The sequence below is a fragment of the Equus asinus genome, chromosome 10 (assembly GCF_041296235.1).
Source record: "Equus asinus isolate D_3611 breed Donkey chromosome 10, EquAss-T2T_v2, whole genome shotgun sequence".
Lineage (NCBI taxonomy): Eukaryota > Metazoa > Chordata > Mammalia > Perissodactyla > Equidae > Equus > Equus asinus.
The window spans coordinates 12,350,701-12,376,401 of record NC_091799.1 but is presented as its reverse complement, the minus strand read 5'-3'; the positions used below and the strand labels follow the sequence as shown (position 1 = coordinate 12,376,401).

General features: G+C 58.2%; 1 protein-coding gene across 3 annotated transcripts in view; it reads left to right on the top strand.

Moving 5' to 3' along the window:
* The window catches only part of COL5A1 (collagen type V alpha 1 chain), a 168,470-nt gene that overhangs the window by 73,693 nt on the left and 69,076 nt on the right, over positions 1-25,701 (top strand). For all 3 annotated transcript variants that reach the window (XM_014863321.3, XM_070518413.1, XM_070518414.1), the window contains exons 10-21: positions 3,803-3,844; positions 4,080-4,142; positions 12,406-12,480; positions 13,391-13,483; positions 14,734-14,790; positions 15,651-15,704; positions 16,067-16,120; positions 18,641-18,694; positions 20,371-20,424; positions 21,715-21,768; positions 23,405-23,449; positions 25,518-25,571. In XM_014863321.3, coding sequence (XP_014718807.3) covers positions 3,803-3,844; positions 4,080-4,142; positions 12,406-12,480; positions 13,391-13,483; positions 14,734-14,790; positions 15,651-15,704; positions 16,067-16,120; positions 18,641-18,694; positions 20,371-20,424; positions 21,715-21,768; positions 23,405-23,449; positions 25,518-25,571 — 699 coding nt within the window. The remainder of the gene's footprint in view (positions 1-3,802; positions 3,845-4,079; positions 4,143-12,405; positions 12,481-13,390; positions 13,484-14,733; positions 14,791-15,650; positions 15,705-16,066; positions 16,121-18,640; positions 18,695-20,370; positions 20,425-21,714; positions 21,769-23,404; positions 23,450-25,517; positions 25,572-25,701) is intronic.

The following is a 25,701-nucleotide window of genomic DNA, read 5'->3' as shown; positions in this document are numbered from 1 at the left end:
GCAGCCGGACACAGGCTGAGGCCGGCTGTGGCTTCTGCTGCCAGGGCTCCGTTCCTGCGGCTGACTCAGGACATGGTCCTGGGGCTCCCAGCACCTCCTGCTCTCGGGGTTCAGGGGATGGAGAATTGCGGGGATCTCCATCCGCCAGGGGAGCTGGGAAGCTTCTTGGAACCCCGACGGGTGGCACGTGGGAAGCGCTTGGCTCCATGGGGAGACCTGAAGCCCAGGGTCCCAGGCAGAGAAGACGTGTCCCATCTCTGGGGTGGAACTCCCAGGGGGCAGAGGTTCAGCAGAGCTCTCCCAGCTTGGCCCTCATCCCCGGCCCGTGGAAGCATCTAGATGACTGCAAAGGCTTGTGTGGCTCTGTGCTCTCCCTCCAGGCCTGTCCCAGGGGTGTGACCTGTTGGCTCCCACTGGGCCGTGGCCACTGGATGCATGTGTCCTTTCCTCAGGCTGGGAACACCCCCTTCCCAGTCCTCTCGGCGGGTCCAGGGAAGACAAGGCTTGTCTGAGGGTGGAGGATGGTGGGTGCAAGAGTGCTGAAGGGGGTGCTATTGCCAGGTGGCCCCTTACTCTGGAACATGAGAAGTCCCCACAGCAAGTCCAGACACAGGGAGAAGGGCCACCCATGGGGGCAGCGAGGTGCAGCCGGCAGCTCGGGTGGGGCCGTCCCAACAGCACGAGGCTGTGGCCGGGACTTGCTCCAGTCGGTGCACTGGGGCATTTGCAGAAGGCAAACCACCTGTGTCGCGTCTCTGTGGTCCGAGCCGTGCCCAGCTCGCAGGGTGTCAGGTCTGACTGTGACATTTTTCCAGCCGCTGACTTGGGGTGTCGTCCATGGTGTCCCCATCACTTCCACGAAAGGGGCGTCTTGCCTGGGAAGAAAGTGGGGCAGGTGGGTGTCCAGGCTCTGTGGAGTCCCGATGCCATCCCCTCGGTCTGGGAGGGGCTAGGCTGGTGCCTCTGTCCGGATAAGCTTCCTGTTCACTCACGTCCCCCAGACTGAGCTGACCCTGTGACCAGAGCTACGGTGTCCCGGCTACGGGGTGGAGTTGGGGTGTGGGTGTTACTTAGGGTGCCCCACTGCCCAGTTTCCACTGCTGAGGGTGGGCCCGAGAGGAGGGCTGAGGACTGAGGAAAAAGACACAGTCCAGCACAGAGAGCCTGTCTCCAGAAAACCCGCCTCATCTTCGTTGGGGGAAAGTGAGCCATGGGGATGCAGTTAGGGAAGTATTCCGCCGCCCCCCCCCCCCCGGCCCTGTTCTGGCCCCGGTGCTCACTCCCACCCGGCCCCAGCCCATTCGGAGTGTCAGGGGGCCCTTGACCAGCCCCGCTGGAGACATCATGTAAACAGTTGAAATGTCTCAACCTGGAGCGTTACCAGCTGTCCTCAAAGTCTTAGCTTCCCATAAACAGATGGCTGAGTCCTGGGAGACGGCCACCATGGGTCTAACCGCTGACCGCGCCGGTGTCCTGGCCCCGTGGAAGTTGGGTGACTGTTTCCTCTGTCCCCCAACCTACCCCAGCAACCTCCCTTTGGGGAGATGTCGCTCGCTGTCAGTTGAGCTCTTGGAACCAGCTCCTCCTCTCCATCCTTACCAGGGCCACGGCCGGCTGTTTCCCACTCGGGTCCGGCACCCTCTGTAATCCATCAGCAACATCAGAGGTTCCTTAAAAGGACAGGAATCCACTCAGCCGAGAGGTTTCAGTTTATCAGCCTCCAGGTGCTCCCGGCGGCCCTGGGACCTCAGGGACCGGGAAGTCCCCAGATTCAGTGGTTTCTGTTGCCTGGGAAATGTCCGTCAGAGATGCAAGATCACACCTGTGGTTTAAAAACTGTGTTTTGAACGTGCTATTTAGCAGATGGATAGACCTCCCCTAAGAACTGTCTTGCGTTCAGTGAAGGCTGAGAGCTCTCCTTGCAGTTCCTCTGCCCGGCTCAATTTCGAGACTGGCGTCTGTACCCGGTGGGGTATGGAAGAGGGCTAGCACTCCGCAGGAACGCCCCTGCTCTCAGTTGTCGTAGTGGGTGGTGGCCATGGGCGCCTTCCCGGCGATGGCTTTGCCTGGGAACGTCCAGGCCTCCCTTCCGCTGGGCTGGCTCATCCAGCTGTTTCCAGCTTCCTTCCCATGCTGACCTGGAATGATCCGGGTTGGCCCTCCCATGAGATCCCTGCCTGGCATCGCCCCAGCTCCCCGAGAACAACAGTTGGTGTGTCTGGGAAGACAGCTGCCATCCCCCAGGCCTTGCAGTGGCCAGTGGCCTCTCCCTTAATCCCAGCTCAGTGCTGAGCCCCCTCGGCTGCCTTTGTCAGAGAACAAAACGGGAAAGCTAGGATTTGGGAAGCTGCTGGGATGAACTCTGGGTAGGTCTCGCGTCCAAATATTTCTCTGAGTGCACATCTGTGTAAACACAGAGTACATCTTCGCAGCGACTGGGGAGCCCTGGTGGGGAGGCTGAGGGCAGTTGGAGGGGCTTTGCAGCCCCCTGAGCGGGTGACTCCCCCAGCCTGATGCCCGACACCTGTGCTGATCTGCGTGTCTTCTGGGCACGTCCTCTTGCTCCTAGGAAGCAATTCCAGGTTTTGCAAGAGGACTGTTCACTTTCGAAGAAAAGTCCAGGGCACTGTGGCCTTGATCGTCCCTAGAGAGAGGTGATCCGTGCTTTCTTGGGTCTGGGCGTTGGAGACAGGAGGTCCACCCAGGGGCCAAGGACATCCAGCCCCTCACCCCTATCCCAGCAGTCACGGAATTAACAGGGAGGAGGGCGTCGCTGTGTCCACTGGCCCCTCATGTGGCTGAAACCTGCCCAGCAGGGCCGGACAGAGCATACCTGGCCCTAGGGCCCCCAGATACTGTCCCCGCTGCCTTCTCAGCCCACAAACCCCTGCAGGGAGTGGGAGACCCTTTACCCCCCGGGAGGTTGTGGCTGCCTCCAACCCCACTGAAGTGGGCCTGACCCTGCGTTGATTGCACAGAAGTGGCGAGAACAGTCCTGTGCTGGGAAGGGGCTGTGCTGAGAGTGGGGAGCACCCCAGGCCAGGGAGCTCTGTCTGGCAGAGACCGGAAGCCCCTGCCTCCCTTGGCTGTCCACATCACCTCGCTGAGGCCCAGGCTGACAGAGGGGCCGGAGGCCTCATCCCATTTAGGGTAAAGACAGCGAGGCCTCAGGGGACCAGAGGCAGGGCAGGCCTCGGCCCGGTGAGTCGAGGAGCTGGAGGAGCAGGATGGAGGGGAAGCGTTTCCCACCTGGAGGGAGGCGGGCTGGAGGCTCAATGTGACCTGTCTGAGCAGAGTCGGGCCCGACGCTTCTCGGGCTTCGGCTTGTGGTGCCTCTTTCCTCCTGTCCCCCTTGTTCCCTGGGCAGCCGTCCCTCCACCTTGACTGGCCCTCATCCCGGGACCCACTCCTCCCCCAGGCAGGTGTTGGGGGAGGAGAGACCGCAGGTGGGGCCAGGAGCTCTGGGTCTCCCTCTTGCCTCTGGGTGTGGGCACCGTGGGGCACTTCTCTTGAAGCTGCTCTGGATGGGAGCCTGCGGGTTGCTGTCCAAGCCTTGTCGCTGAGCCTGGAAATGCTCGGAAGACAGTCACCGTGGCCCTACCACAGCACCCCATCACAGGCACTGCTGCTCAGGACCTCTGCCAGGATGTAGGCGCTGATCCAAGGCCCAGTCTGCGGCCTCTGGTCCACCCACCTGGGCGACTGTCCTCACCGCCTGGGCCTGGCGGGGCCCGGGATCCCTGCTGGGGTCTCGGGAAGGATGAAGCCTTGAGTCTCAGATGCTCTCTTCTTTCTCTTCCAGGGTATGCTGCTCGAGGGGCCGCCGGGCCCAGAAGGACCTGCGGTGAGTGTCACGTTTTATTTTCCCATGACATGTGGGACGTGCTCGGGGTGGGGGTTCAGTGATGCTCCTTACAGTTCCTGGTTGCAAAAGAGGGGGCGCTCACCACCTTTTGCAGACACCCCGGGGCCCAGCACTTCCCCGGCCCCACCTCCTCCCTCCCCTGGCTAGGTGGGAATGGGGTATTGCCCTATGGCTGCAGTTCTGAACTCTGTCCTGATTTTATTTTCAATTCTAGGGTCTCCCAGGACCTCCAGGAACAACAGGTCCCACTGGCCAAGTGGGTGACCCTGGAGAAAGGGTAAGGGGTGACTCGCTCCCTGGGATCCCAGGCTCTGTGGCTTGTCCGTGCATCCTCTCTGCTCTGTGACCAGCGTTGTCCTCCCGTGTACAGATGACAGCTGGCACAGTGACTTCCTTCTCCAGATTGCTCCTGACCCCATTCCATCTCATACCTCCCCCGACTGCATCCAGTCTCTTCACAGATTTAGGGAGGTCGACTGTCACCGGCCCTGAGCTGGGACAGGAGGTGCCTGCAAGAGTAAGACCTGGCTGGGGCCTGTGAGTCCCTCAGAGACTGCAGTGGCCCCTCACAGTGGCGCCCTGCGGCCCGGCATTGATGTAACAACAGCTGCAGGCTGCAGAGCTCCGTGCTGTCCGTGCATCACACAGAACCTGTGTTAGTCCCTCCTCAGGAGGAGGACTGCCTTGGCCTTGACTCCCCCTCCCTCCACCTTGCTTGTTGGAAATCGAGCAACAGACATGGGAGAGTTTGCTCTGGGTCAAAGGGACGTATCCTGGGGTTGCCCTAGTCAATGGGACGTGTCCCGGGGTTGCCTTAGTCAATGGGATGCATCCTGGAAATGCCTTGGTCAAAGGGATGTGTCCCGGGGTTGCCCTGGTCAATGGGATGCGTCCTGGGTTGTCCTGGTGAAAGGGACACGTCCCGGGGTTGCCCTGGCCAAAGGGATGCGTCCTGGGGTTGTCCTGGTGAAAGGGACACGTCCCGGGGTTGCCTTGGTCAATGGGACGCGTCCTGGGTTGTCATGGTGAAAGGGACATGTCCTGGGGTTGCCCTGGTCAAAGGGACAAGTCCCGGGGTTGCCCTGGTCAATGGGTTGCGTCCTGAGGTTGCTCTGGTCAAGGAGACATGCCCTGGGTTGCTGCAGGATCCAGGAGGGCTGCACCCGGCACCCTGCAATTGTGTCCTGACACCTAGTGGGGCTTTGGGGCATTGCAGCCTGTGGGTTCTTGAATGGCTTGGCTTTTTTCTTTTTCTTTCTTTTCATTTTTCCTGCTGCTGGAATGAATATTGATGTGAGCACAGCCAGGTTAAGAGCTAGTAATCGGATGGCTAGGTTGTAGATGAGAGAAACTAGGGCATGTGTGTGTCTTAGTGGACGTTTATCCCCAGGGCCTGGCACACTGCCCAGAGCAGATACAGACCTTGCAGTTTTTGGGTGGGTGGATGGGTGCCCGCTGGGTGGGGTCCTGTGGAAAGGTGGCTGGGGTCTGCTTCCGAGGCAGTGCGGTGGGGAGTCCGTGGGGGTCTTGTCTGTCAGGCACTGGGGGCTTTGGAGCGGTGCTCAGGGCCATGTGGTCGGATGCCCGCAGACAGAGCAGGTGTATGTATGGAGGGTGACCTTTCAGACTGAACAGCGTGGGTCGGCAGTGGGAGAAGGAGGGGCTGTCCTCGTTCCTCGTGGCTGGATGACCTCAGAGAGCAATCAGATCAGCTTCTCCATTACGGTGTTTCTCTAGGGCTGGTGGCTTTGTGGGTGCAGAGTAGGCGGCCAGGGGACCCAGGGGCCCCTGGAAGCCTTGGCCTTCCCACACTGCCCTGTCTTGGCAGCATGCCGCTCCCCTCTCTGCCATAGTTGAAATTCTAGACAAGCGGGTGGGGGGCCACTGTTCTCCCCTCACCCCAGGACCAGCAAAGCTCTGCAGCGGGCTGCCGTCTCTGACCCAGCTCGCTCCGGAGGCCCTTTTCCTGAAGATCTGTGTGAGATGGGGCGACGGCCACGTCCCCCCACAGAGCTGTCATCAGATGGACCCACGAGATTGACTGAGTCCAGACGTCACCGAGAGAGGACCCCATGGCAGAGCAGACGTTGTTTACTCTCTTAGATGTGGGATAGGACGCTGTTCTCAGTGTGCACGGATATCGACTGACCTCCGTCAGCCTCAGGGTTGCTCCGAGTGTCCATCTGTCCACCCATCACACAGATGGTCACTGAGTCCCCATAGTACTAGGACTGGTCCAGCACTGAACGTCTAAATATTTACAAACCAGAGGGACACTTCTCTACCTGGTCCCTGCCTTCGGGCTGAGCCTGGCTCAGGGCCAGTGGGGGGTGGCCCTGCCTGTGCCTGTGCACTGCGGCCTGAGCCAGCGGCTCTGCTGGAGGAGCCAAGGCCCCTGACAGTGGAAGGTCATTGCTTTAAGCAACTGGTGTCTCTTCAGTTCAAGCCAGGGTCCAGGAGCAGAAGGACCGGGGATGGGGTCAGCAGAGAAACCAAGTCCTCCCCCGGGGGAGGGGGGCTGACTGTAGGAGCTGAGCAGTGACCACCCCTCTGAGCCCTGCTTAAGCCAGCCTTGTCTAGGAAGTTGACCCCGCTCACATCTCAGCATCCCCTCAGTGACCAGATCTCCTGGGCATCTGCCAATGAGCTGTGAAAGGACCCTGGATGCAGAGTCTGGATCCTACACTGCCACCTGCCAGTAGGGTGGCCTCAGAATCCCTGTGTAGGGAAGGAAAAACTTTTCCTCCACCCTCTTAGGCTTAACAATTGGGGCCTGCGAATTAAATTGGCAAAAGACAGATTAACAGGAGAAAAGGCATAGAATTTTGTTAATATTTTTAATTTTACATATTCAGGGGCTTCGCAGAAAAGAAGTGAAAACCCAGAGAAGCAGTTAGATTCTATACCATTTTAACGAAGGGCAATAAATCGTGGAGAAGTAACTAGAAAGCATATGGGGGAAACTAATGGAGGATAAGGGTCATTGCAGTAAGGTCTGTGCACACACAGTCTTCTCAGTGCTGGCTCTCTGGTTCCAGTGAGTAGGGTCGCTCTCTGCCTCCTGATCTAGGTTGGGGTGGTGGAGAATTCATGCCACCGTCACAAGGGGAAGCGCGTGCCCCGCTTTTAGGCAGAGAAGGGGAGGGCAGAGAACTTGCCCTCCATCTGTTGTTTCTCAGTTGCCTTCAGCTCAAAATAATCCTTCTGCCAAAGTGGCGTGTTTTGGGGTGGCATGTTCTGAGCCTCTTCACCTGCTCGGCCTCATTGTACGTGAGAGCTTTTCACTGGGTGATCTGGAAGGATCCTGCCCTCCTCCTGCCCCAGCCCCACCATCCTGGGACTCTGCCGTCCTTCCCATGTCTAATTCCTGATTGCATCTTGTTGTCTAACCTTCCTTTCTTTGAGCCTTTTTTCCTAACTGGACGGTGAGTTCCTTGAAGTTCCCCACACCTGCGCTTCTCCTCGCGTCCCCCTCCCTGTGCCATGGATGCAGTGGGCATACCCAGGGCAGCTGCGGGCAGGTGGCTGTGAGCCTGACCCTGTGCCCACAGGCATCACGTTGGGGCAGACGTTCTAACTCCTGCCCTGACCGCCCACTCCAGCCCAGCCAGCCCCATGCTTCTGCTGGACCAGACCCTGTGGCCGCTTCCGTCTCCTGCTCTCGTGCCCCAGGCTGCCCACTTTTCCGGCTGGCCTCCTTGGACCTGTGTTCTGTGCCACCTCTTGGCTGCTCGCTCCTCAAATGCTTTCTTGCTCTGGGACAGTGTCAGAGTTGGGAAGGGCCTGAGCCCCGGAGTTGACAGATGGGCAGGCCCAGGGTGGGTGAGGGGACTCGTTAACGGGAGACGGAGCAGAGCTGGGATTGATCTCCTCTCCCGCTTCTTTCACTGAGGCTCAGAGGAAAACCAAAGACGAGAGAGAGCTGGGCGTCCCGAGGGAGCTGCCTGAGCCACCCAGGGCTGGTGGTCTTCCAGAGCCCCTCGCCAGCATCGATTCTGTGAGGTCTGGCATCTGTGCCTCTTGCTGGTGCATTTTCGTGGATTCCTGGCTCTTTGGGCCTTCCTGGGATATTGTCGACAGACTTCAGTGGGTCTGAAATCCCTGGGGCTGTGCATTCTCAATTCACCATCAACGTCTGTGAACGTTCCCGGTGATTGGATAGCAGCAGAGACCGGGTGCTGAGCATCACCTGCCCCACAGAGCCCTGCCCGGGGCTACGCTGAGCAGGTGGAGGAGCTGGTGGGGGAGCCGGTGGGGCGCACCGTTAAAGATTGGGGCCCGCCTGCCTTCTGTGGACTCCCAGGGCTGCCGGGGCCTGAGACCTGTACCCGCTGGCCTCGATGGAAACACCTGGAAGGCAGGGAGCTGCTCTGTGCTGTCACTGGCATCCCCATGTCCAGCAGGGTGTGTGGCCCAGATCTGGTACTCAGGAAGGGTGTGTGGCCAGAGCGTCTTTGCGTGAATCCCTGCCCTTCCCCATGCACCTGTCTGAGAGCTGCCTGCTTCCGGCGCTCCTCTGTCTCCGGGCAGCTCTGTGAATGCCACCTGAAGTCACAGTGGATCCGGCTGCATTTTAGGGGGCGCTGTGGCTAAGAAACTCCTGACACTTTAAAGTTTTCTGTTAGAAAGAAGCCTATTTCCCTTCTAATGGACTCCCAGGGGTTCCAGCTGGGGTGGGCTGGCCTCCATGACCTGTGACCCTCGGGGTAGGTTGTGCACAGTCTTTCCATTTGTGACAGACTTAACTATTTTCTGTTAAAGCAATCCTCGGTGCTGTTGGGTCTGTGGATGGCTGAGGGGGAAGGTCCCCCCCCGATTAAGGCCTGGGTGCTCCTGGAAGCCTCAGGGGTTCAGTATGCAGGTTTCCTTCCAAGATGCTTCACGGCCATGTGAAGGCCCTTTCCCACAGGGGTGCCTCCCTCCCTGCAGAACCGATGCACTTAATACCCTCAGGGCGGGAGCAGCAGGGGAGGCCCACACCCGCCAGTGGCCGCTGGGTGCCCATGGGGCCCGCAGGAATGACCTGCCTGGCCTGTTCCACCAGCCGTCCTCCCCTTTGGTGGGGCCTCCTTGTGTTTCCAGGGCTGGACATCCCTGGGATCTCGTGTGAGTGCATTTTCTGTGCTTTCAAAGGCTTGGAAGCCATGCCCTGAAGAACAGCGGTTCCTAGCCCACACTCTAGAAAGCATGGTCCGTAGGTGCCGATGTTGTCTCCCCAGGATCCGCCTGGGAACCATGCCCTGCCGTGTCACCACTTTCCCTCCTGGCTGGCTGGATTACGCCCAGGGCCAAGGGAGCAGGCACAGGCCAGGTCCCTGGCGACTTGACCAAGAGGTAGAGTCCGCCGGTGCTTGTCTCCTGCTGCCCGGCCTGGAGGAACGCTTCGAGAAAGGCCGCTGTGAGTGACGGTCACGCAGGCTGCAGCGCAGGGTTCACTGGTTTTTCTGTCTCCCCTCCTCCCGGGGGCAGGGCGTGCGGTCCCTTCTCTCCATCTGAGAGCTGCTGAGAATTCAGATCCTGTCCTTTATGGGGCCACCATTCAACCCCCGACACAAGGCTGTTCATAGGCTCCACATAGCTGGGTGTCTCTGTGATGTCCTGGCGACAAGCCGCGGTGACGCAGCCCTTCTCTGAGTCTGATGGAGCCTCGTCCTGTCCATGACTCGATCGTCCGTCTCTGTGAGACGTCAAAGCTTGAGTCTGGGCCTCTTCTTCATCTCTTGAGCCCCCTGGAAGTCAGAAGGACCCTCTTTCATATTAGGGGCACACGGGGCGAGGCTCCTCTTGAGAGCGGGGACAGGGCTGAACATAGACACAGGCCTCAGTGGCCCCCGCCCGTGTGTCTGCCATCCAGGGCTTGGAAAACCTCAGTGAGGGCAGCGCGGACTCCCGTCTGCTCCAGGGCTGGCCGAGGTGGGCGGGTCGGGTGGGGTGCGTGGGCAAATGTTGGCAGCTTCATTCGAGGCTCTGGCGCCAGCCGCAGGCGCAGTCGCTGAGCCTGGTTTTCAGATCTGCAGCGAGAAGTGACCACTAAGAGCTTTGCTGGCCACTCCGGAGCTGTAATTGCACGGGAGCTGAGCTAAAACGGAAAAACCACTGCATGTTGAGGCTCTAGAGGGATTCATGCCACGCTCTCTCCTTTTCTGGGTCTTTGTAAGAGCATAGGGTAAAATATCTCAGCGTAAAGACTCCTCTGGTCTTCGGGGTCCCCCGCACCCCGCTGTCTTTAGTATGAGAAATGGCTCAGGCTTCTGCTTACTACTTCAGCCCATGTCTCGGCCTGGAGGTGGGCCCAGTGCCTCTCACCTGATGCTGAGCCGAGGGCTCGTGGGTTCAGCTTCTGGTCTGAAGCTGCCGCCACAGCCGATGGCCGCTTTGCCCAGGGTCCGAGCACTGCCCTTCATCTCCGGGCCAGAACGACGCCAGGGCGGCCTCGGACAAACCCCTCATTAAACAGCAGTGACTCCTCAGTGTGAGGTGGGAGCCCCCCTTCTCCACCTGGTCTGGGTGTGACAGCCCCACTCTGCCTGCTGTGCCTTAAACATTTCTATTTTACCAAGTTAATTGGCCCCCACTGATTCGGGGGCCAGCTGGTCAAGTAATACAGAAAAATGCATGAAGGCCAGGCAGCATTTCTTGCTTGACCTCTAACCCGAAGGCTGGAGTGGAGTGAGGTCCTCACGACCTCCCCACCGGACTGCTGGAGCGTCCCTCGGAGTCTGACGCAGGCTGAGTAACAGAGAACCAGCCACATCATTAGCCCGAGTTCAACGTCCTGAAAAGTGGGGTGGCGGCTTTGAGGGAGCCCCATCTTCCAGCCCAGGGGACGGTCTTTCTGTTACACACCTCGGTGCTTGGCAGAGGTTTACTGACAGTTTCATCAAGCTGCAGGAAATGCGGGTTCAGCTGAGCGGCGATGCAGGACTCAGGACAAATTTTGAAACATCGGAAGGACCCATGGGGGTGACTTTTCTCCTCCAAACCGTCCCTTTCTTCCAGGGTTTCCAGGTTTTTGTTGTTCATCTGCTGTCACGCTCTTAGAATCGTTCTGGCTGCAGTTGAGAGGAAGTGCCCCCTTGCAAGGGTGAAACTGAGCTCACAGCCCCCGAGGCTGAATTCTCACCTCTGTGCCTTGGAAGGAGCAAGAGGAGGGATGCTGAGATGAGGCTCTCTGAGGATGGAACAGCGGATGAGGGGCTGCCCTGGCTTCCAGCGCCAGACACATGCACAGACACCACGTGGACGCGTCTGTCCCTGGGAGACATGGACCCTAGGTTTTAAGTCACCGTTGGATTTGGGATCCACTCTGAGGCAGGAAACTCAGCGCTGAGCAGCTCTTGGCATTGGATCCCAAGAGGAAACCTGGGCAGCAAAGCATGTTCTGGATTTTTCTCTTCTAAACAAGTTTTTATCTTCCAAGATAACTGAAACCTCGGATAAGGAGAGGCTACCGTAACTACCGAAGAAAAGACAGGCAAGTGTTAGTTCAGGCCCAGACGGCTCCACACCCTTCTGGATAAGTGCCAGGAAAACCACCAGGTTCTTGGTCTTCTTGGCCAGGAATCAGAATCCGTCTCGTGTTTCCGCGCTGCGAGCATCGAGCTGCGGTGGCGTTGGCTGGCTCGCTGGAGTGTGCCTGCTGTCGGTGCAGAAGACGAGCTGGCAGCCGTCAGTGACACCGCAGTGTGGCCCCTTGGAGTCTCGAGGACGGAGAACTTCCATCTATGCACCGGACAAGCCTCGTCCGCCACAAGCTGGCTGGGGGTCTGCCTGAATTAGGGAAAAAGCCGAGTGGTAAAACAGGTTTTGAAAATAAACTGTGTCACTAGTTTTACACGCATATGGTCCTGAAGCTGGCCAGAGTCACTCCAGGGAATCTGTCGAGGGATGTCTGTCTGGGACCTGCTTTAGGGACCAGATGAGCAGAATTTGTGGAGGGTGTAGCATCATCTCTGTACAAACAGGTTCTAGAAATTGCTCGAGAGGAGTTGTGTTCCCGTGGATGGTCCTCCTGCTTACTCGGGTCCCTCGTGTCTGTGCAAGCAAGCGGGCACTTGGACCCGTCTGTCTGAGCAGCTGTGTGCGCAACTGGGGGGCGGATGGGGAGCGGCATCTCACTGGCGGCGCAAGGGGAGTGGGCCTCTGAGTGGCCAGTGGGGGCCTCCTCTGGGCTGCCCCGCCTGCTTGGCTGGAGACTCAAAGGGCCGCTCCTGGGATGGTGGCAGCCCTGACTCCACCCTTGCCCGCCTCCTGGAGACTCACCTCTGCCCTTGCGGATTGCGATCCCCTGCCTTCCCGTCCCTCTGAATTCCTCTGGATCTAGCTCCTTCCTCATCCCTTTCCCCCAGGAGCCTTTCCTCATCCTCAGCCCCCAGCGACGCCCATCCCTTCTCTGGGCTTGGGTTCTGGAACAGTCCATGCCACAGGGTCTTGCATTGTTCTGTGCCTGTCCAGTGTATTTCCCGACCCCCTCATCCCGCCACAGCCCAGCTCTGTGCTTGTGCACTCTGACCCAGCTCTCTTGGCCCATCTGTTCACAGGGTCCCCCTGGACGCCCAGGCCTTCCGGGTGCTGATGGGCTACCCGGCCCTCCTGGAACCATGCTCATGCTGCCTGTGAGTGTCCGAGGTTGTGGGGGTGGGTGGGCTCAAAACGTGATGGGGAGTGGGCCCTGGGGTATTTCCAAGGGGGGCAATCTCCTGGCCACAGACTTGCCCCAACTTGGGCCAGCCGTCCCGTAGAAATAGGCTTCTTCGGGGATATTCCACAGACGCAGCAGAGTGGACAGTGTGGTCAAGGTCTCCATCTGTCCACCGGCATCCAGGGCTGGCCCATCTGAGAGGGAATCGAGTTCTGGCTCTCTGAAGGAAAGCTGTGTGGCTTTGGCCTCCGTTGTCAAACACCCACCGTCACCACTCGCACCCCAGAGTGGGCATGCTGCCAGCTGGTCCCTCCTTAGGCCTGACCTGCCCGTGACCTTATAGGTGAATGTCACGGGGCCATCTCCTTCACAGGGAGCCCAGGCCTGGGAGGGCGACTAAGTGGAGTGCTGGTCTGGACGTCAGTCTTCTGGCTGATGTCAGTTTTCCCGTGAGCCCCCACTGCCTGCCTCTGATGCCCGGGAGGCTGTGCACAGCTCAGGGAGACCCTGCATGGACCAGGAGCATCCGTGCGAGGCCTCCTCAGGGCAGGCATTGGCATTGGGCCTTTGTATTTTCCTTGCAATAAATAGGGGCCATAGGGTCTCAGGATGAGTTGCTGCAGGTGCTGGAAAGGGCTTTCTGAACAGAGGGAGGATCCCCAGGAGGCCCATGGCTGAAATTGGCAGGTGGGGCTGGGGCAGCTCTGAGCCGGCAGAGTAGGGTGGCGTGTGCAGAGAGGGACTCTGGGGCTAGAAGCTGCCCAACCAGACCCTCCGAGGCTCTGCTGCCACCAAAGAGGCTGATGGGTGCCACCTTGGCCCTGGGGTCCAGCGGGGGCACCCATGTTGGTGCACCCTTGGTGACCCTTATCTTATACCCACAGTTCCGCTTCGGAGGGGGCGGCGATGCGGGCTCCAAAGGCCCGATGGTCTCAGCCCAGGAGTCCCAAGCTCAAGCCATTCTGCAGCAGGCCCGGGTGAGTGGTGCCTGGGCCCCAGGGGGCGGGGAGGGGACAGAGCCCACCATTCTGCAGCAGGCCCAGGGGAGTGGTCCCTATGATGGGGTCTGGCCGAGCTGCACACCTCAGAGAGAGAGCCTGTGGGCCCCAGAGCCCCTTGCTCACCCGGGGACCCCGAGGAGCGTTTGCCTCCCTAGCTCTCTGCTCTTGGCAGATTAGCTGATTAGTGAATTGCGTTTTTAATTGATGAGGCTCCAGATTGCTGATTGCCCGTGATAAGAGCCATCGCCACCGGCAGAGTGAGGAGGGTGATCCTTCAGTGGCACGCCCTTAATAGGGCATCGCAAGGAGCTGCTAGGGAACCCCTTGTTTAGCAATATTTATGCGGCCCTGGCGCAGCAGAGTAGATGTTAGTGATCAGCATGCACGGCTAATTGCAGGACGTTTAAGTGTCGAGCTGTTGCAATGGGACAAATGGCCCGCGTGATGCAATACAGTGCGTATCAAACTCCATTACCTGCCTCTGGATTTATTGACCCAGCCTGCCTGGCTGGCCTTTTAATCTGTATGCATTTTAATTGAATCCAAGTGGGTGATGGGCTTATAAGAAGATTTTATAAGGCAAAAAAATCTTCCAAAATTTAAATGGCACCGTGCGGGGGAAGTGGAGTCATACAACGGGGGCAGAACTGAGGTTCTTGAAGAAAGCAGGTTGAACTGAGCTGCGGCAAGTGGGGGCCTCCTGTCCTCCAGGCGGGGCCTGGGGGACAGAGAGCCAAGGGCCGTATAGGTGGGCAGGTGTCGTGTGGGGTCCGTGTGGCTATTGCTCTGACAGCTGCCTCTTCTGGGGCTTGCTTAGTTTACCCTAGGAGGGCCCCCAGATAGCTCCCGAGCCCCCGGCAGATGCTGGAGTTTCCTCCTGTGGGAAGTAAAATGTTCTTCAGCATGAGCGCCCACATACAAAGTACTCCCCGTCCAGGCCCAGAAAAGGAGGCCGCATTTCCAGCTGCCGAGGGTGAAGGGCTGAGGGCAGGTGCGGGCGTGGGCTCGGGGAAGGTCCTCAGGGGGCTGGAGAGTGGGCCCCCACCTGGCTTCACCTCCTCCTGCTCCGTGCCGTCTGTGGTTGGCTGGGTCTTGGCTCGATCTGACTCCTCCTCCAGAGGCTCCTGTCCTCGCCTCTCACGTCAGTCCCTTCCCACCTGGCCGCATCTTGCCCGTCAGGACCAGTCAGCCAAGCGTTTCTGACTGTGTCCTGTTTTCTCTTGCAGTTGGCATTGAGGGGGCCGGCTGGCCCGATGGGTCTTACGGGGAGACCCGGCCCCATGGTAAGTCGTTGGCCAGAGGGAGCGTGATGGGGAGCAGGTGGCCCCCAAAGCCCGTCACCCTCTGCCCTCTAGGCTCCAAGCTCACCCCAGAGAGGACACACTTTAAGGTGTCATCAACCACCATTTACATCTCTGGCATCTCATCGGGGATGGGGGCCTGGGCAGGAGGGGGGCCTGTGGTGGCCAGGGGGTTGGCTGTGTGATTTTGCCTCATGCCCCGGGGCTCCGACCCTCTTTCTTTCTGGCATCATCATTCTTTACAGTCATGTCTCCAAAGCCAGGCCGCTTCAGTGTGGGGGTGGCCCTAGGATGCCCAGGCTCCCCCGCACCAGCCCCATGTGCGGTGTGTACCGGGCACTCTCAGGGCGGGCAAGTGGGATCTCCAGGGAGAGCGAGCGGTGCTTACAGAGTGCAAGGAGACGGAGGATGCAAACATCCCATGCCCCCACGCCCGTTCCCTGGGAGGGAGTGGGCTCAGCCACTTGGTCTGCGTTCAGTGCCTTCCACATCGGCGCTGGCTCAGGGCTGGTCCCCGCATCTGGGCCTTGCATGGTCCCAGAGGATGTACACACATCGCCCTGAGATGTGGGCTGTGACAGACTGTGGTCATATTCATCCTAGAGAGAGAAACAAACATGGTCGTGAGCTTTGTGGCTTGTGCCCTCACTGTCCAGAAGTTCATTCAAAACTAGGAAGACATCCATGCAGCTGAAAAGTTACCACTTGTCCCTCGGGTTTGTCCGGGGTGGGCAGGCTGGGCTCCACCGGCCGGGCAGAGAGCTCAGCCCTGCCCCTGGGGCTGTCCACCCCCTGCAGCCTTCCTGTGCTGAGCATCGTTAACCCAGACCGTGTCTCCGTAGGGCCCCCCCGGGAGTGGAGGCTTGAAGGGCGAGCCAGGAGACATGGGGCCTCAGGTACGTCGCACTCGCCTTGCTCTTTGAAGGGGCATCTTGTGTGCGCTGGAGGTCGTGACTGCCTGCCCGGCGGTGCCCAAATGCGGCATTTCCCCAAGGAAGTTAGTGGGAACTGTCGCTTTATGCACAGCTGGCAGCGGAACAGAGGTCACTCTGATGCCTGCGGCAGGACAAGCTGGCTGCCCTGTTCTGGGCCCCGACTCAGGGCGGCAGAAACTGTGCGCTGTCCGGGTGCTGCCCACCGTTTGGCAGCTGGGACGGCAAGCCACGGGCAGGTTGATAAGCACGGGGATAAGGCTTTGCTTTTGCCTCTGAAAAACACAGACAATGCCACTGACCCTTTGCCCTCTGATCCCGGACAGGGTCCCCGAGGTGTGCAGGGCCCACCTGGCCCGGCGGGAAAGCCCGGAAGAAGGGTGAGTATTTTGCGGCTCAGTGATGGATGGCAGGTGGGTCACCAAAGGGCCCGAATCTGCAGTGGGTTTGCCCCCTAATGATGAGCGGGCTGCAGAAAGCCCCTTTACTCCCTTCTCTTCTCCCCCTCCCAAGGGCGCGTCTGTCTCCGAGGCTGGGTCCCCTTCCCCGGGGCAGTGAGGCGAGCCAGCTGCCCAGGTGGGTGCTGTGTCCCAGGGCAGAGACAGCTCAGCCGCCTCTGCCAGGGGCCTCTGTCCTGAGCATGTTGATTTTGTTTAACAAACGTTGTTCATTAAGGCAATTTCCCAGGCCCTTTGGGAGTAAGCGTTTGAGAAGACAGAGTTATCAGTGGGCCTCATGTCTTTGGGGGCAGCCTCTCTTTTCCAGAAATGGCCTCAGTTTGGGGGAAATGGCCGGCCCGCTGGTCTGTTCTCCTAGCCACCTGGACTCTTGGCTTGGGATGTAATTCCCAAACAGTGGATGGAACTACTTTGTTTCCGTGCAACCAAGGCTCCTGCGAGAGGGCCTGTGTTTGTAAACTAATATAAATTAATGAACGCCACCCAGACGAGCTGGGGAAACCGGAATGAACCCACATCACGCTCTAACAAGTGGGTCTGTTCAACCAGTGCATGTTTTGAGTGAGTGAAAAAAGAATTTGGTCTCGTGTTGTGTTTGCTTAAGAGTGAACCTCCAGGAATGTTGTCCACTTAGGCGACCAGCTCCTGCTCTAGTTTCAGAATAGACAAGGCAAAAACGAGCGATTGCTCGGTGGTTCTGGATCCTCTGGCCCTGCGTGTTAGCTGCAGCTCGGGGGGAGGCGGCAGGGCCAGCCAGGCACGTGCGGCTGTCTCGTGTGGGCCCATCACGGCCTCGGGTCCACATGTCTGTGGAGCAGATCTGGACACAGACAGGGGTTGGGCACGATGATTCTAAATGGCCACCAACACTGGAATCTGGTAATTCTTGGTCGACAAGTGGTTGATCTCGGATCCGATTGCGAAAGTCTTTTATTTTGTTGTTTTTTTGTGTATCTCCGTGGACGCTTATTGTCAAGTTTCTCCAGAAATGGTTTCTCAGTCAGGATAAGGTAAAAACTGAGAAGAGAAAGGTTTGCGGAGTGGTTTGTAAGGTGACTAATTGCAGAGTTCAGTGGCATCAGGGCCGTGACAACGCCTGTGTTTTAAGGAAGGACATTTTCCCCAAAGATCCCCTGGAGTAGAAGAGGTGGCGGGCGAGGGGCCCGGAGCTGGGGGGTGCTTGCAGTGGTCTGCACATCTGTGCCTCTAGTTCTTTGTCAAGCAGGCTGCAAGGAGCCCATCATTGTGTCATAGAAGCGTGCGGACGTTTTGCTGGGCATGTCATGTTGTGACATCGTGTGAACTTTTCCGACGAATTTCCCTTGATTTCTGAAAGTGTTTGGGAATCTGAGGAGAGGCTCTCAGTGGTCCCTCCGCTTGGGCGCCTTTTCTGAGGTGACTTTTCTTCCCCAGCAGCTCCTCGTGACCCTTAACCTGGGGGGCACAGACCATCTCCTGTGGTCTGTGTGGAGCCCCCTCTTCTTTCTTCCCTGCGCTTCTCTGGTGCTGTCCTCATAGTCTTTGTTGTACTTTGAGACCAAAACCTGCTGCTCTCCCCATGTTGCCTCTGCTTGTCGGTGAGTCACTGGGTCATGGCCTCATTTGGCCAGGCGCACACGCGACGTAGAGAAGACAAAGCTGTTGGTCTGGGCCAGCCCTTTATACTCGGCTGGCTGACGTTCCTCCTTAGCGAGTGGACGTCTAGCCGAGTCCCTCTGTCTGTTCGGGTGGCCTCGAGCCTGGTGGGGCCCGCCTCTCGTGATCCTGGGGCCTTGAGAGTGGACCCCAGTCAGTCCCGGCCCTGTCCTTCAACCCCATGGCGTCAGCTGGGGACCACGGGCTTGTCCTTGGCAATTTCCCTAGCTGGACATACTAGGCGCGGGAGTGGCCTACAAGGGTGGAATGTCTTGTCCAGACTGTGCCTCAGGGTGGCTGTGTGGCCTTAGTGAGACGAGCCACCGCTCTGGGCCTCTGTTTCATTCTTATCAGTTGGACTAACTGGCTGATTGCTCCCTCTTGCCCTGTGGCTCCCTGGTCTTTAACTTGACTTCCAGATGGTGGACAGGGAACGTGCTGCGTGTGGTGTCAGGGGCGTGCTCTCTCCTGAGTCCGAAGCTAACAGTCCCACAAGCTGGCACAGCTCCTTAATTTCTCTCCTCCAAGACAGCCACATCTGCCACACGAGGCCACCATCTCCAAACACCGAGGGGCAGGTGGCATAATCCTCATTAGCAGTTCATTAGCAGATGGCGAGGCTTGGAAAGACTAGAAGCATGTATGAGGTGGACAGCACCCCCAGCACACAGGGTCTGGGGCCCCTGGACCAGCCTGACCGCACAGGGCTGTGGAACTCTCCACTTGGTTTCACAAGAAGCCACTGCTCAGAGGTCTTGGTAAACTGGCCACTCCTTTGTCCTGACAATGTGCCTTCCTCTGTTTCAGGGGCGGGCTGGGAGTGATGGAGCAAGAGGGATGCCTGGACAAACTGGCCCCAAGGTAGGCTGCTACTCACCGCCTGCCGGTGTCCTGGTGCTGTGATCACCATTATTGCTATTGTCATGTTGATGATGCCGCCAACATCCTGGTTATATGATGACTATGGTCATGATGACAAGGACAGTCATGTGTCGCTTAACGATGGGGGTACATTCTGAGAAATGGGTCATTAGGCGATTTCGTCATTGTGCAAACATCACAGAGTGTTTTTACATAAGCCTGGATGGTACAGCCTCTTACACACCTGGGCTTGTAGTACTAATCTTATGGGACCGCTGTTGTGTGTGTGGTCCGTCACTGACTGAAACATCATTATGTGGCGCATGACAGTAATGACTTGTGACATTTGCACCCATGTGGGAGTGGGACCTTGGGGGTGAGGAAGGTTCTGTTTGTATCGGTCTCTCTGGCATGTTGACATGAAGATGGGTTGGTGGGGTGAGTTTCATGAGCAAGCATGACAATTGCAGCTAATTTGCATAGGGGGCAAACTTGCTCCTTTCAAGTGAGTGGTGAGTGGGGGGTTGGAACCCCAGCTATGAAGATCGCTCATCCATGTTCGGACGTCAAGATCACACACACCGGGGCCAACCTGGAGAATGTGTGGCCGTGAAGTTGTCGTAAGTCCATGGGGCAGGAAGTCTTGTCCAGATTTGGGGTGTCAGGGCTCCTCGGCATTGTGGGATAGACGTTGCAGTTGGGTGCGTGCGGGAGCTCAGGTGTGTGCAGGAACAAAATCGGCAGAGCTCTCTTGCGTCCCGGCCGCCGAGGTTCACTATGGCCTCCCCTCGGCTCCCCGTTCTTGGTCCACCTTTCCTTCTCAGCTCTGGGGGAGTTTTAGTCCAAGGCCATACAAGTCGCCAGAGCAAATGTTGACCTTCTCTAACGAGGAGACCATGAGGGGGACAGCAGCTGTTATCTGGAAGGGGGAATGGAGAGTGGGCCCCCCCAAAAGTGGGCCAGGTGTCCTCTACAGCTGTTCACTGAATAACTGGCATGGGTGAACTTTCAGGTGCTCCCCATGAGTCCTGAGCTGATGAGAGGCCCTGCTCCTCAGTGGCCTGGGGCCAGAAGGAGAAGAGAGTCTTAATGAGTCTCTCTCAGTAGACTGTGGGTTTCTTCCAACAACAGAAGGATTGAAAGCTGAACTAGCCTACCCTCAACTTCACCCCACATGGTCTGCAACATCCCCGAGTCAGGGCTCTGTCCTGGGCCCCAGGAGGCAGAGGCTGGGGTGGCAGAAGGAGGGCTGGCCCGGGAGCAGGATGCCTGAGAGACAGCCAGCGCTCGTCCCTCCGCCAGATGAGGTTGAATATGTACCGTGTGCCGGGCTGCACTTGGCCCTGAGAGCGTAGAGACGAGCAAGACAGGCAGACAGCAAACACGCACATGCCAACAATGCAGTGGTCACCCGAAATACCGCGGGTCTCAGTCCCACCGAGGCTCTGCGTCAAAGGTCACCTCTCTGTATATAGCTTGTATTGGTGTTTGGGGGAAAAGAGGCTGAGAGTATGGACCCAGCATGGTGGACCTGATGTGTGGTGAGGGGTGGGCCGGTGATCACCACGTGGGGGTTCAGGGGCCCCGGAGACATGGACACTGCAGGAACCATGGCTCAGAGAAGGGCAGCCCTGCCGTGTGCAGGCTGGTCTCTGAGCAGCTCTCTGTCCTCACAGGGTGACCGCGGCTTCGACGGCCTGGCTGGGTTGCCGGGAGAGAAGGGCCACAGGGTAAGTGTCCCCTCTCTGAGGGATTCGGGCACCACAGGGGTTTCTCGGGAGGCCCTTCCAGACAGCCTTAGGTTTCCTGTGTGGGGTCAGGTCCCCTCCGTTCCAAAGCGGTCGGGGAGTGGGAACGAACGCCAGCCTGATGTCTCTGTTGGTGGAAGATCAGGCCAAAGGAAGCGGGTTTCTTCCCTGCAGCTCATGATGGAGGGGCCAGCGGGTGCACTCTCTCGAGGGCATGAAGGGTGAGGAGTGAGCCGCTCCTTTGGGAAATCCTCTGTCTGTTTCATGGGGCCTCCCACACCTTCGGAAATCCAAATGGCTACCGTTTCAGGAGCTGCTGAGCATGCTTTGCACCGCTTGAGTGGTGATTCTAGGAGGCTGGGATGGTCCTGAGTGGCTGCTCCTGTTGAGGAGGGTGTGTGGTGGCACAGTCGGCCGCCCGCCCTGGTTTTCTCATGGTGTTCGAGGTGCTCTCCATGTGATGGCTCTTTGCAGCTCATTGGATGTTCTCTCCCTGTTGTCTTTGAAGTAGACAATGCTGCTTTTGTGTTCTGGCACCTTCTGGACGTGCAGGCGCCTGTGCATGTGTGTGCATGCACACTCACACACACACGTGCACACGTGCGTACACACATGTATACACACATGCACACATTTGTTGATTTGGTCAGTGAGGTCTGTCTATCATGTTCCGTGAAGCTTCGAGAAATGGCTTTTGCAATTTAGCTGCAGCAGCTTCCCACACATTCTAGGGCAATCATGTGAGAGCTGGAGCAAAGGCAGTCTCCGGGTCAGGGCCAGTCCCTTTGATTGACTGACGAGCATGTATTGAGCACCGACTGTGTGCGTGCCTGAAGACGCAGGGGTGTGAGGTAGACCGGTGCCATCCCTCACGGCGGCGCTCACAGTCTGGGGCGGGGGCCCTTTCTTGGGGGCAGTCCTGGGCTGGGGTTATGCTCCAGCTTCATGCAGAGAAGTCAGCAGGGTGTAGCTCAGACCCCATCCCAGGGTCCTGGGGCGCCCCGCGTCTGAGGCTTCCGCCCAGCCCTGCTGGGTGCCCAGTCTGGGCAACCTGCCTCCAGGTGACCGAGTTCCTGGGGCGAGAGTCCCTACACCCAGCCACGAGCCCAGTCCTGTCAGCATGCGCCATCTCCCAAAGGGTCTTCTCTGACTCCAGGGAAGTCTGCAGAAGGGTTGGGATTTTCAGTCTCCAAGCTGGACAGAATGGGGGACTCGAGACAGCCGTGCATGACCTGCTCTGAGTGGCTAACACTGACCCTGGTTGCTTCCTAGGGTGACCCTGGCCCCTCTGGCCCGCCAGGACCTCCAGGAGACGACGGAGAAAGGGTACGTATCCCACCGGGTCTCCGGCTACACCTGCCTGCCCATCTCCTCAGGGAGTTTGGGCAGGAAAACGGTTCCTGAAACACCAGTGGCAGTGAGCCTGGCGCCTGTGTGTGGAGGGGGTGCAGGGCAGAGGGTCCTGAGGGCAGAGCGATGGGATGTAGGGACACAGGCCGCACAGAACCCCTGAGAAAAGCACATCAAAACATTTATGTTGACTCTATGGGCCCTGCTGATGGTCGGCATCCGGGAGTGGCTTTCACCTGTCACAGGTCTCAGAAAGAGCGCCTCTAACTGCAGGAGACAGGGAGACAGGCGCCCCGTCACCCTGGGAGGAGCCTATGTCGAGAGAGCTCCTGAGCTCAATGTCTCTGCTGATCTCGTCGAAATGAGGCGCAGACTGAGGTGGCGGGGTGGTGCAGCTCGGGGACCTGGGGGGAGTAGGGTGGAGGGTCTAGAAAATGACTATCTTTGCCCTGGGGTTAGGGAGAAGGTTGAGGAGCCCTGGGAAATGAGAAAGAAGAGCAGGCAGGGCATTGGAAGCAGGCTGCGGCAGCGTGGCATTGTCAGGGCAGCTTCTCCTCTCTGGGCCTTAGCACAGTCCAGTGTAAGATGAGGAAAAAGTGAGGGGCCCTCTAGGTGTGTGTGCTGCTAGCATCCGAGGAGGTGTGTGCTCCTGTGTGTGTGTGCATGCAGGGCTGTGTGCATGCATATGTGCATGGGTGTTGCATTTGCTGTGTGTATGTGTGCACACACGTGCATGCCTGCATGCTTATATGCATTATATACATTTGTATGTGCATGCATAAGGTGTGTGCATGCTATGTGTGTGGGCATGACGGTGTGCATGCATGCATTTGTGTGCAGGTATGGCTGTGTGTATGAGTGTGTGTTCATGTGCATGCACAGGGTGTGTTGTGTGTGTGTGTGCGCACGTGTAGTGAAGGGAGGAGGAGGGAGCAGTGCACTGATGGAGAGAAGCAGAGTGTTGACAAGCAGCTCCTGACCATGAACCAGCCAAGCCAGGGCAGCAGTTCCTTCTAGAGCCAGAAGGAAAGACTCATCTTGGTTTGCTCTCCCGGCTGTGTTTAGGACCCTGGCAGACATTGGGCTCCCTCGGGGCTGGCTCAGGGGACCTGGTGATTCTCTCAGATTCCGCCCCAGCCCCCCGTCTAACATTCACATTCCTGTCTGTCTATCATTTATCATCTATCTACCTATCTATCATCTATCTGCCTATCTGTCATCTGTCATCTATCTATCTATCTTTGTTTAGTTTCTGTCCATCTTTCTCTCATTCCTCTCTGTCCTTACCCACCCAGGTAGCCAGATCTTTTGATCACGTGATTTTTCTGCCCAGCTTTCCCCTCATTGGATCTGTGGTCTGTGAGCTCCTGAGCAGAGTGTCCCAGGGCCCCAGACCTCACCTTTTCCCTGCAGCAGCTGCACACCTAGCAGCTCTCTGGGAGTGAGAATGTTCTGGGCTTTTCCTGCTGGTACAGGGACTAGTAGATCTGGCAATACCCTGAGGCAGCCCCAGGCCAAAGGATCCTTCTGCACTGCTGAAGGGAAAATCATCTCTCTGGTGTCCAGGCTTTAGAGCTTGTCCCTAAACTCCTGCCTCTTTTCTCCCTCACAGGGTGACGATGGAGAAGTCGGGCCCAGAGGGCTGCCCGGGGAACCTGTGAGTCCGCTCACCGGGTGGGATGCTGTCTCCTCAGCACGATGACAGGCTGCAGGAGGAGGCTGCCTCCCGGCAGAATTGGGGGTTGACTTGGAGCATAGATGAGAGAGGGGCTCAGCCTTGAAACAGAGACAAGTCTGGGGATTTCCCTGGAAAGAAAAGGAAGAGCACATGGGGAGGCTGGCAGGACGTCTCTAAGGAGTCAGTCCGAGCCTTCTCCAGGGGAGGAAGCTCAGACCTCCTGAGGGTTGTGGTTGGGACTCCAGGCTACGGTCATGGTAGGTATCCAGGATCCATGATGGTGGGTGTCCAGGGTCCATAATGGTGGGTGTCCAGGGTCCATCATGGTGCGTGTCCAGGGTCCATCATGGTGGGTGTCCAGGGTCCATGATGATGATTCTCCAGGGTCCATGATGGTGGGTGTCTAGGATCCATCATGGTGGGTGTCCAGGGTCATCATGGTGGGTGTCCAGGGTCCATCATGGTGGGTGTCCAGGTCCATCATGGTGGGTGTCCAGGGTCATCATGGTGGGTGTCCAGGATCCATCATGGTGATTCTCCAGGGTCCATGATGGTAGGTGTCCAGGGTCCATCATGGTGGGTGTCCAGAATCCATCATGGTGATTCTCCAGGGTCCATGATGGTAGCTGTCCAGGGTCATTATGGTGGGTGTCCAGAGTGCATCATGGTAGGTGCCCAGTGTCCATCATGCTGAATCTCCAGGGTCCCTCATGGTGGCATCCAGGGGCAGTTGTAGGGCCTGAATCAGCCACAGTTTGCCATCCTTTCTGATGGCTGCACTTCCTCAAAATGGAGCCTTCCAGCAGCGCGCCCCTGCCCAGGGGTCCAGAAGCTCTTTTCCCTAAGCTGACTTCTAATTTGGGCCAAAGCAAATTTCCTCAGCGACAAAAGGATATTAGTTACTTTTCACTTACTGCTACTTTTCAAATGTCTCATTTTGTTACCCACGTCGGTGCGGCCGTACGCGTCTGGCGATGTTAATTGAGGAGAAATACTGCAAACGCTGCTGCGTGCGGGAGAGCCCGGGGTGGGCATTTGCACTTTCATTTGGCACTGAATTATACCCTAGTCGTCTGATGAGCCACTAAGGAGAGCTCATCAACACAGCTCTCTCCTTAACACGTCTAAGCGATACCTTCCGGGTTATTAACTTCCAAAAAACATTTCTATGACTAGGTATTAAAATAACGAAGGGAGCATTTAAGTGGCAATGAGTGTGGGAAGGATTCCTCTTCCACTGCCTCTGAAAAGCCTGTATCAAAATTAAGGACCCTTGAAATCACTGTGCTCCGGTCGCAGGCTGGATCCCCCCCGGGAGGAGGGTGGGGGCCAGCGGTTCAGATGTGGGCTGCTTCCCGGGCAGGCGGTGACTCTGTCCGGTGCCTCTTGAATCCTGTGAACCATCCTGGGGATGGTTCTGCCTTGGGGCTGTGCCCCTCTGCGTGCGCGTGGGGCTGTTCCCACACATGCCCCTCCCTGCCAGGGGAGGGACTGAGCTCTGGGCCGTGGTGGCCATCCCAGGAAAGAGCCGAGCTCCAGGCTTCCTCTCCGTGCATTTAGTCACGATGTTCCCATCAGAGACTTAGTTTCTGCTACCTCCGTCATCCCTGCACCTGCAGATGGATGTCAGAAATACAGTCTCAGGTCACGTGCCAAGGGGCTGGAGAGAGACAGAAGTGCTCATGCAGCAGAGTACGATGGTGGCCTTCTCTAGAGTAGCTTTTGTGTGAACCTGCCCTGAGCGAGCGTGCGAGGAAGGCTCCCTTTCCCCGAGGGCGCCCCTTGCTCCCCTATCTGAGCCCCCCGTTGATTCCAGGCACCTCCACCTCTGCCTCCCAGAGCCGAGGTGGAGAGGTGGGGTGGGGCGAGGAGAGGAAGCAGGTGAGGAGGTGTCGGCCACGTCCCTGGGAGACACGGAGACCTGTGTCGCAACAAAGGCTCTGGGCAGAGTGGGGCCCAGGGGGTCGCAGCATTTGCCTGGGCACAGGGCAAGGGGGGCCGGGCTTCCTGGCTGAGTTTGAACCATCCCGGCTCTTTCCTCTTGCAGGGGCCGCGTGGTCTGCTGGGGCCGAAAGGGCCCCCGGGCCCTCCTGGACCTCCCGTAAGTCCTGTCACGTCTTTGCATGTCTGTCCCCATCTCTGCCCATGAGATCCCACCGCCCAGCTTGTGGCCCACTTGGGCCTTCAGGCAGCTCGCCGCGCTGACCGCTGTGCTCACTTGCCTGGCGCTG